Source organism: Diadema setosum, chromosome 9 (assembly GCF_964275005.1).
Source record: "Diadema setosum chromosome 9, eeDiaSeto1, whole genome shotgun sequence".
NCBI lineage: Eukaryota > Metazoa > Echinodermata > Echinoidea > Diadematoida > Diadematidae > Diadema > Diadema setosum.
In genome coordinates this window covers 6,589,210-6,601,055 of record NC_092693.1, presented here as the reverse complement: position 1 = coordinate 6,601,055, position 11,846 = coordinate 6,589,210, and the positions used below count along the sequence as shown (strand labels likewise).

Sequence of the window (11,846 nt, the reverse complement as noted above, 5' to 3'; positions counted from 1 at the left end):
GGCACTGCAGTCTTTCAGCTTGTGGGCGACACTGAGCTTTCAGCACCTAGACAGCGTCCAATTGCACCTTTCCCCTGAACTGTTGTTCCTTTGGCAACCATAAAAAAACAAACAAAATCCATGATTCTGTGGAGTTTTTCCCATCGCCTTGGATACTACGCACCACAAAGTTCTCACAGACTTCTCAGCAATTTCTGTACAACCTTTTTTTTGAAGTTTTTGAAAGTATATAGTCATCATTTCAGCGTGATGTGACCACCATCAAAGTTAAAACACACTTTACAGGTAGAAGGGAATGAGGGAGCTGTTGCTATGGCAACCCATCCATTCGTCATGAGAAGGTGCTGAGATTTGTTGACTGCGAGATGGAGCGACTCATCCGCCGCACCAGGTACGTTTTCAGCTTTCCCTTGCCTTTCACCGACACATAGCCTCTTGTCTCACAGGTGAATCCAAGCTCCATGAGGACATTGGCAGTTTCTTCCGTCACCTAAAACATGGCAACAGAAACAAGAACAACACAAAATGAGGAGTTGACCAGCTTTAACACCGGCACCTTTCATCAGGGATCAATCACTTGGTCTACTCCCACTTCGTCTAATAGCCACTTAGTCTCAACCCACATGGCCTAATTCCATTTTGTCTACAACTAGTTTGCCTAATGACCATTTTTGTCTAATTGCCACTGAGCCTTATTACCAGCTGGTCTACTTCCAGATGAGCTTTGCATACTTTGTCTAATACTCACAGTGTATTGATAAATAGGAAAAATATCCAAGGAGACAAAATTGCAATTAGACCACCTGGCCATTAGACGAAATGATAATTAACCAAACTTGACATTAGACCAAGTGAGGATTAGACCAAACGGACATTAGATGAAATTGATAGTAGACCAAATGAGTTTAGCCATTAGTGTTGTTAGACAAACTGGGAAGTACACCATCTAATATTAGACCAAGTGGCAATAAACCCTTTCACCTTGCTACAGTCTACAACAAACTTTCATCTCCACTTGGTGGTATCTTGGAGCTACAACTGGTTGTTGCTCCATGGTGGTATCAATACCCCACCACTGAAGGGGTGATGTGGGGATTTCAGTGAAGTATGTGACTTGTGAGCTAAACTTGAGGGTTACAAATCTCGACAGCTACTTCGGGGCAAAGTCTCTTCATTGTGAAAAAAGATAAGGACTCCTCTGAGAAAGCTAAAGAGGGGCTGCGAAATTCACCAAACTTTGCAGCAGTAGATGGCTCAATGACCAAGAGTATATTGTATGTCAAATCTTTGAGGATGATTATGCTTCAAAAGTTGGGACTGAGAAATGAGATTGTCTTTTGATTTTCATGTATGTGTAATGAAAGCTTACCACATGTACTCCTCTATTACCATTATGAGAATTATTAGCATTTGGCACGACGTTTAAGTGAAAGTGTGGCTAATTTTCATGGGGAAAACAGTTATATACAGGGCATTCCCATTACAATGAACATATTAAAACAAAATTTTGCTTGAAGAAAGTAAAAATCAAAGACCCCAAATTGTTATCTTTAGGATCTTTATATACCTTATTTGTTTAGGTATCATAGAATTTCGATGCAACGAAAGAAAACTGCAGGTAATGAGGACTTCATTATACAAGAGTCACCTGTATTTTGCTCTGCATGGAACTGCCATGAAAATCAAAACATGAAGCTGTCTGGTTTCATCATTACATTTTGGTAAGGGAAAACACACATGTGTTGAATCAGTTTGAATCATACTGACCTCACCTGCCTGTGAAATGTAAAATATGGCATATTAAGTCTTACTTGGGAGAACATGAAGAATTACCGGAGACTGTACAAAACTCTACACTTTAACAGTCAGTTATATCTGTGAGAATAATGTTGCAGTAAAGGGTCTTTAAAAGTCAAGACTGCTTTCACCAGGACGCTATACGCAATTCTGCCTCCATGCATGTCAAACCAAAACTTGATAAGTTTTGCCCTTCGAAGTGCAGGCTTCTAATCTTCCACTCACCTGTATTTCACCAATGACCCCCGTTGTGTCCATGCGACTGGCGACGTTGACCGCATTGCCCCAGATGTCATACTGAGGCTTCCTGGCCCCGATCACTCCGGCCACCACAGGACCGTGGTTGATACCTAGTCATGATGTGGAAGAAAAGAAAATACATGTATCAGAGACCTTGGAGTGGACATGAATGGCTGGGCATCATCACCTTTGCACCTTTTGACAGCATTTGATGAAATGAAGTTTATGAATACAAAGAGTGAATGAAATGAATGATGCATGAGTGAATGCATGAATGAATGAATGAATGAATGAATGAATGACTGAATGAATGGATGGATGAATCGATCGATCAATCAATCAATCAATCAATCAATCAATCAATCAATCATTGTATGCATGAATGCATGGATGGGTGCATGAATGTATGAAAGAATGAATAAACCAGCGAACAAACAAACAAATGAATGAACGAAAGAATAAATGAGTGCAAAATAGACAAATGAACTTGATTTCAAGTTGTGATTTCCATTGGTGAATGCACTTGATAGAACTATGTGACATACCTCACTGTATCAGCCAAATAACATAACAAATAACAGCTATATATCAATTGCAATTTGGAGATGAAATACAGATTCATCATAGTAACAAAAAAATTCAATAAAAAAGATTATGAAATGAGTAAGTTAGACCAGAAGTGAAATCATCTTTGTGAAATTCTCCTACCCCCTCCACACATTCCCCAAGTCTATCATACATGTGTAGCCCAAGGAATCTATTACCTATCCTGAGCTTGAAATCATTGAAGGCCTGTTTGTTGAGCTGCTCCAACTTGTCCTGCAGGGCCATGGCAAACTCAGTCAGGACGCCCACATAGTAGAGGGACTGTTTGGTGGTCACTCCTGTCTCTGGCTGCTTCAGGCCAGCTGCCGACATGTACGTGCTGCCGATGGTCTTGATCTTCTCCACACAGCTGTACTTAGGCTTGGACAGTAGCTGCACAGTTGTACACAAACTTGCAGAGTCAGTAATGGTTACTTTACAAATGTTTTTCTACCTGAGCACAGAATGCTATTATATTACCCATCGCAACCTATTGAGCCTAACAGAGTGAACAATGTTAGTATTAATTGCACAGGGGTCATAAAAATGCAACACCCATGAATTTCCGAAGGTCTTGTTTTGTCTTTTAAGCGAGGAGGACGGTGTAATTGACCTTGATACCCTGCTACGGCACATTTTGGTAAATTACCAAAATGTGAAAGTTATCAAAATGTGCTGTAACATAGTTATGGCACATTTTTCAGAACCAGTGGGTGGATTTCAGACAGTCAAACTTGGTGAGGATCATTCTTAGGGGGTACGGCCCCAAAGTTGTAAGTAAGTGCGGGTCAAATATTATTACACCACATGATATTGCTGTAATGATGTTTCAGAGTGAAAGTTACTCACAGTGTATACATACTTCCATGGTTCCCTCCATTCAGGTTTTGTTTCTTTAAAACATGAAAAATATCAAAATGCCAACCAGATCTAAAGGGTATTTCATCATGAACTTTTCTATATATTTGTGTCCTGCATTAAACTACCACGAGATAATCATTGCAATATTTGAAAACAACGAGTAAAAGAAAAAACAAAAGATATGAATATATTTTCATGTAAATGCGATATGAAAGGAAGCTGAAAAGATGGAACAGGATATTTAGCAGAGACCAAAAGATGTACAAAAGACATTGACTGAGCACTCACCTCATCAAAGTCTGCGATGATCTCATTCAGTAGTCTCAGGCATTCCAGACCCTCATTGTTCACATCCGTCTCCGTGTAGAACTCCTTGAAGTTTGGTATCGACGCAAACATGACAGCGATGAGATTGTAGGACTGGTGGTACAGTTCCTGGAGGGAGGATGGAAGGTTAGTGAAGATACTGTGATCGATGAATGTCTAGAGCACCGGTACCTACCCTACAGGACTGCACTGCCCTCATGTACTTGAAACATTTGGGTATATTGAGTTGTACTGCTATGATTTGAAATGGTGGTATTGTCACTGTTAACATGTATATGCTGGTAATCTAAAGTCTTTCCTACACATTCATTGTAAAAACCTACCATTTTCCTCAGCCCCGTGGCAGTCCTTGTTCCTTGTTCCTAAACAACTGAATACTGCATATACTGTTTCCTTCTTTTTTTTTTCTTTTTTTTTTTTTGGGGGGGGGGGGCATAGTAAGAGAGCTAGAAATAACTTGCGTTCCTCAACACTCCTACTGAGGGCAGGCATGTGTTTTAAGATGTTTGCGAAGAATGCACAACGAGTTGTATGTTAACAATGACTAAAACACCCATAGCTGATTGGTTGTTTTCTGGTTTACGCTGCAAGCTACCACTGTAACTACAGTGTATGACTATAATTGTGCCTACCACTATTGTATAATGTGTAATTGGTGCGCAAAATTTGCCTAAAATAGGTGGGAACTTCATAAAGACTGCAGTATAGGGCCTTGTGTCCGCCTGCTATCATGCCTACTGACAGAACAATGGTAGTGTAGATTTTGCACACGTTTCTGGCAAGTGAGACATAATGTGAGTGTCTGAAGGGATTTCGACCTTCAACATTGGTGTATATGTGCAAGTGTGTGTGTGTGTGTGACGTGTTTGTGACATGTTTTGTGTTCTACCTTGTGTAGAGAGCTAGACATGCACAAATAATGAACCAAGATATATACAGAAATCACTTCAAACGAACAAACGTGCAATGATGCTTGAACATTCGTACTACTCCGATGAACTGTCAGCTGACAAGACTCCTGAGAACAGTGAGATCAGCAGCCTCTCAGGGAAAACAAACAAGCTGGCATTTATTGATAGGTGACCATTACAGATAGCTGTATTTTATTAATTTGCTTATTAATCCTCAATAGTAAATATGCAGGCTTGAGTATTATGGATTCAGGTGGGAGAAAGAGGTACACGTATGATTGTAACGACGGAAAAGAATCAGATCGATTTCACACATGGCAAATATATATCTTGGAGGGCAGAAAGCCAGACTGGTGAAAAGGTTACCGTCCGGAATTACAGCAAGATACCGCTCACAATGAAACTCACAATCTAGACTGGTACAGTAAAAGACTGGTGAGTATGCAGAAGGACAAGTTTTCAAAAATTGATAGACAGACATATGGATAGATGGGTAGACAGATAGAAAGATGGAAGGATAGACAGATGGATTTATAGTAGATGGCTGGAAAAATATACAGATAAAAGGAAGACTACTGGGATAGGTAGTTGGATAGAAAGAGAGATAGGTAGGTAGACAAAGTAGACAGAGAGATAGACAGACAGATATATATAGATAGATAGATAAATATATAGATAGATACAGTGTAGATAGATAGATATATAGATAGATAAATAGATAGATAGGTAGATAGATAGATAGATCAGTAGATAAATAGATAGATAGATAGATAGATAGATAGATAGATAAATATATAGATAGATAAATAGATATATAGATAAATAGATAGATAGATAGATAGATAGATAGATAGATAGATAGATAGATAGATAGATAGATGAATAAACAAGATGGACAGGTAGAGGTTGTTGTTTTAAGGCAGATTCTAACATATCGACACATGAAGAAGGTTTGTACCGAATGTAAATGACACAATAGCATACAATCTAATGCTCAAAGTAAAAGAGGGCAGCTGATACTGTGGCCCACAGAAAGTCACACAAATGATATACACACAAGACTTAAACTATAATGTAGGGAAAAACATGATATGCTGACTCTTGATAATTAAAATTACTTTCACTGCAACACTCACACTGAATGGTAATAAATGAAGACAACTCAGAACTATCAAATGAATCTGTTTTGTTCAGATAAAACATACTCATGATCAATGTCATAGAGGTAGCAATATCTGAAGATGTATCTGCAAGATTTTGCATTCTCATGTCTTCTTTACCTGGCAGTGGATAAGTCATCCCAATAATATAAACAGATAGACATACTTTGTCATTAATACAGTAAAGCTGGTAAAATAACAAATGCAATATGAAACACACATAGAAATAAACTCGGGGGAAATACACTGAATCACGCTAATGTATAGAGTTCACACTTCAAATTTCTTAAGGTTACAAAAAAGTTGCAGTACAGAAGAATGACATGAACGGCTGGCTGAGAGTGAAAACTTAAACATAAATAAAGTAGCATTGAAACACATGAGGAAGTTGTACAAAGATTTTCTACAAGCTCACATCCTGATGGTTACACAATGCACACTTGTGGAATGAATGACATTTACTTCACTTTTAAATACTTGGCTCTATTACAGACTGATGAAAGTGAGGAAATGACCAACAGTTCTTGAATGAAATCATGCTAAAGGAAGGTCATTTGAAAGGGTGTGAGTCAGAGCTCTTTATATAAATCAATTTTGGCAAGCTCTAATCCACCAAATCTCATAATTAAAAGGAATCATGTGTCTTTGCTTTGGTGCCGTATCTTTTATTATAATTTTTTTACTAATCACTATTGGTATGTCATATGGTAGAGTACAACAATGTTTCTTTTTCAGAGTTGTTCATTCATAATCATTTGTTTTAGTTGCAGAACTTTCAAAGGCCTCTTAATTGCTAATTTTATGGCCAATTTGTAACACATGGCAACATATTTTAGGAGACAGTTCCAGTCTTTCTTTCTCTCTCTCTATCAAATTTAAAAATGTAATTAAATTTCCTTTCAATTTCTGCAGTTTTAATGAATTCAACAATTTCCATGCTATCTTTCTGTAATATAAGATCATACACAGTAAAATTCAGAGATGCAAATATGATGAACAAGGTAACAATTCCCGCAGCAAAATTCCTTCAAGGATTTGATGAGTAAAGATACAATGTATGACACAGGTGCTATCATGTCATTCTTATCACATCAAATTGCAATCTTCTTTGTGCATTAATGTGACAAACCTACGCATGCTACCTGTTGCTATTTGAACCAATACTGTGTATGTCAATTGAGGGTTGAAAAGTGCACGTCTAATGAGGTGCCTTGATTAAGATTTTGCCTGGAGGCATTGTCTAAACCAAGCCAGTAGAGTCTGTGTATGTATGGTCTATTGCAAAGGGCTCTTTGTGTTGTTGTGTGTGTTTTTTGTTTTCTTTCTCAAACAGAACTCTTTTTTGGTTCACAGAATTACTAACATTCAATTTTCTACTAAAAAGGTAAAATAACTTCATTAATAATAGAAAACACCACTTTAACCTAACTTCCGTATATTTTTTGCCCTGGTTTTGTGTTTGTAGGCACACATCTCTTTGACCAGAAATCAATTCGATAGATTCTCTTAACATCATGTCACTTACTGTATTTGTATTTTTTTTTTACTTTTTTTTATAGTGAGTGATTAAATCAAAGGCTATTCAACTGATTCAATCTTGAAAGTCACGGTATAAAGCATTTATGATTCATCTTTGGATTTGTTTGTTTTTCTAACCATAATCATCTATTTCTGTTTGTCAAACTGACTCAGTCTGGTAGGGAATGCAATCAACAGAAATCCAATTTGCTGATGGACATAGTGCACACACCAATAAAAAATGGAGGGCCTTGCAATGCAACACAGACAGGACAGTAAACAACTCAATGACAAACAAACTAAGAACTATGCTGCTTTTATCTATAAGAATATAAAATAGAATTCTACAATAATGCAAAAAAACACACACACACACACACACACACACACACACACACAAGCACACACACACACTGTGACCGATGTTCAGGCAAATACGTTGTACCTTTCTGGTTACTAGGGTTTTTGGATTATTTTCTATAGAGCGATTTTAATCATTTCCCACCCTTCAACTCACATCACCACTGCTCCCCAAAAGTCCTGTTTTCCACACAGACAGATCCTGTGTAGGGTCGGTCAAATACTGCTTCAGGCAACGGAGGGGGAATGAGAACAAGAAAATTACGAAATATGGTTCAGACGAGCAGACTTTACAAGTGAAAGTTTACAATGTATGTATGTGTGATGTTGATCCATGCATACAATTTGCATAGTTAGAAATTTAGATACCATATGATAGTACTGAGGACAAATGTTGAACAGTTTACCACATTTTTGCAGAATGCACGCTACATGGAGACAGCACCTGGTTTGAGATGTGGTAGCTTGATCATTGCATTGCTTATGCACATAGAGAGCTCACACCAGCACAAAAAATTGTGTGGGGGTGGGGGGAGAAGGTAAAAACTGGATGGGGTTTGGGGTCAGCACTGCATGGAGCTTGGTATGATGCACTGATGCAACCTTTTTCTGGTGCCCTCTAGGGTATGCTATTACTTCATTTTAATCAAATATCTTTCAGAGTGTCTTAGGAGAAAATTTGCATTCTTTGCCCATGAAGGAATGATTAACAAACAATATGCACAGTACAATGTATCAGATTTACTCTATTTCCATCGGGGGGGGGGGGGGGGGGGGGCTACCCAAGGGCCTAATTTTGTGTCAGCACGCATCTGAGAATGATTCCTGACACATTTGGTTTAAATTCATTAGCGAAGTTTTTTTTTTTTCTTTTATATAGAAGATGACAATGTGAAACATATGTGGGCAACCAACAATTGATGATAGCCGACGCAAAACAGATGACCGACGATGGAAGACATATACTGATTAAAAAAAGAAAGTTCAAATTGTAAAACTATCCTCACAAGAACTCACTTGAGCTCTTAGCTCGGCAAGCTAAAAAGTGACAACACCCAAAACTTGCAAATCCATATCAAATGTGAATGTGAATGTGCCTATTTCCTTGGGGGGAAAAACACTCAACCCCATAGCTCCAAGCCACATTATCTGTATGCATGTAGTATAAAGCAGCAAATGCTAATTGATAACCCACTTAAAACTTGCTATGAAATGCATCTGATTCCCCCCCCCCCCCCCCCCCCCCCCCCCCAACGGGTGTACTGCCCATGTCAGAGTGTTACACACTGCATAAGTTTGGGAGATAACATAATTCATCCATCTAATCATTCCTCTGACAAATGAAGTGCTCGGTCATTCCACACAGGATGGAGCAAACATAGATGTTGTACATTTGGAAGGGACTGTCCATCTAATGGACAGATGGTCATCTAGGAATGACCATGACAGACTGATGGGAAGTTACCCTCTATGACATGAACTCTACCTTTCAATGGAATGGAATTTCTTGGATGCACATTTACAACACAGTTGATTCTTCTGGATTTAGGATAAAATTTGCCATCTGCTACAAATGTAGATTGATAATAAATGAAAATATGTCTTGAATAATGCTTCAGGCATCATCAAGTTGTCTTAACCCGTTGAGGAAGAGCTGATTTTCTTATAACACACATTTCACAGACACCTGTCCGAGTATACTTGGGTGTAGTCTTCAACAGGTTAAATGAACAAAGATCAGTCTGAATGTTGAGTTTGAGATCATGACTACAGATGACCTAACATCTTTTAGTATAGGTTGTAATGGTACAAGCTGACAGGACTATTGTTCTGTCACAGCAACCATGTGCTGGAAATAGAGCTACTAAAGAGCATCTCCAAATCTGCCCACTATTTGAAACATCTCTTCTGTACAGAATCAATCACCAAAAACCTAAGTATACCCCTCTGATGTTGATACAGACTAGGTACAATTGATACATTTCTTTCAAAGCTCATGATTAAAAAGGCATAAGCCAACAATCCAAGACACCAAGCATGTACCAGAAAATACCAAACAGAGAGACTGCAGGCCTGCAACTTTGCTAGTGTCAGGAGCAGAAAATTACCCCCCCCCCCCCTTCATTTCTACTTTCTGCAGCTGCATGCCAACTATGCAACTAGCTGGAACAGCTATCTGTTGTATAATCATACATCGTAGCTGCATGCAGTGACTGCTAAGCTCACTGCTCATGTATACAATATGTCACAATTTTTCCCTGTTGCCGTAATTTTGCACTTTGCAATCAGAGTTTGTTTGTTGTTGTTGTTGTTTTTTTTGTATATGATGCAGTAAATGGGCATCTTCCTTAAGATCCGATACCAAATTGACGTGAGGTGGAGGGGATGCAAAGGTGGTCTGGGGCGGGGCAGATACTCACATCGCTTTTCATCCTCTGCTTGACAAAGTGCTGGCCACGTGGCTGGGCAGCATGTTTTCCAGGAGGACCTTATTGAGGACTCCATAGTCTCCACCTCCTCACGCTCCACCCGGTACTTCATCTGCCACAGGAACCCCAGCGGGCCGTGTACTCAATCTGATTCAGAACGGGAAGAAAACAGCAAGACAAAACGAAACAGTGTCGGCACTCCCACCTTGATTTCAAACTGTGATTTTGAATGGTGTTATATAAATGTTGGTCATCATCATCAGAATTATCTTCTTTTCCTAAATACACCATACATCTTAATTTCAACAAAATTTTACCGTAAGTGATGACTAAAGAAAAAAATGAGAAAAAGTAGAGACACCATATTAATGATTTATTTTCAAATGTTATAATTTTTCTTAGAGTCAAAATATTTTTGAAGTTTAAGTCAGAAATTGTCTTCAGGCCTGTAAATTTCATATAAGCATACCAGTAATTATTGGACTAATTACAACCTCTTCTATTCGTCGACAAGAGAAACTGCATTAAATTTGTCCCGAGACTGGTTCTACATGTACGTACAATCATACCATAAAAAAGTATGGATATCTCACATTTGATATCTTATGCATCTATAAAAGTCCACAGTCACCACAGTGTGGATCAAATGTCAATTTTACTGCTACTCTGCATCCCAATGCCATCCCATTACAAATTTGTGACATACTCTTCTGTCTATGAGGAGCAGCATAACCACCAGCAGTATCAGCTGGACAGTAACAAGGGCCCTGGTTGGAATGTAGTGATAGTATCTGTGAAAAAGAAAAGGGAGGGAAAACAAAATAGAAGAGCCAGGCAATATTGGTCAAAACTTTATGCATGCAGTTACAATACTTGAATTTCCTCCATCTGAAAATTTACAGTGCACATACATAAAAAGTTTTTTCCCCTTCCAAAATGGTAGCTTGTATGACTTTAAATCACAGCAATAAGTTCTAAGCTTCTTGTCTCATCTCGTACATTTCGCTATAAAGAATAAGATATTCAATGGTAAAGAAAAACAATGTCAATGCGGTCAATTTTTCCTCTTAAGATTCTTCTCTCATCTTGTGAATTTCACTTAAAAAGATCAGATATTCACTGCCAAAGAAAAACAATGCCAATGTCATGTTTCAGAACTAGGCTGAAGGTAAAAATCACCAGATGTGACAAATTCCTATTTTTCTGACTTTAAAATGGAAATCTCTTTCAAAGAATTATTTTCCAGTACCCAAGGTACTCCTCCAGATGTGCAGAATAATGTTATCAATCCTATTCCTCATACAAAGACTTTTATACACTTTGTACTTCACAAGTCCAGTCTTCCCACTAAGCCTGCAGTTTCTTAATAATATTACAACATCGTCCAGTGTTGACTTCAGTGTATACCGGTGTCAAACGCTGTCCCTCTCCATGACTCACTTGAGTAGGTAGCATTCATTGACGTCAGCACAGTCAAACACCGTCAAGTGGGTGTAGTGTAACACCAGGCAATTGACCGCCAGTCCGGTGAGCAAAATGAACGCCTTGACACTGAAACCAATCTGGAGAAAGAGGAGACATGTCTGCAGGGCCAACATGCTGCAGAGTGGGTACACCTGTCAAAGTGAAAAATAACAACACCAAAAAATAGTGTTTGC

General features: G+C 38.5%; 1 protein-coding gene across 1 annotated transcript in view; it reads right to left on the bottom strand.

The window, feature by feature from the left end:
- Positions 1 to 211: 211 nt before the first annotated feature.
- Positions 212 to 11,846, bottom strand: part of LOC140232783 (adenylate cyclase type 2-like) — a 71,442-nt gene continuing 59,807 nt past the window's right edge. Inside the window, 11 exon segments of the mRNA XM_072312898.1 lie at positions 212 to 490; positions 2,023 to 2,147; positions 2,802 to 3,015; positions 3,772 to 3,918; positions 7,917 to 7,982; positions 10,180 to 10,214; positions 10,217 to 10,258; positions 10,261 to 10,317; positions 10,320 to 10,335; positions 10,895 to 10,979; positions 11,629 to 11,804. Coding sequence (XP_072168999.1) covers positions 332 to 490; positions 2,023 to 2,147; positions 2,802 to 3,015; positions 3,772 to 3,918; positions 7,917 to 7,982; positions 10,180 to 10,214; positions 10,217 to 10,258; positions 10,261 to 10,317; positions 10,320 to 10,335; positions 10,895 to 10,979; positions 11,629 to 11,804 — 1,122 coding nt within the window. The 3' untranslated portion in view covers positions 212 to 331.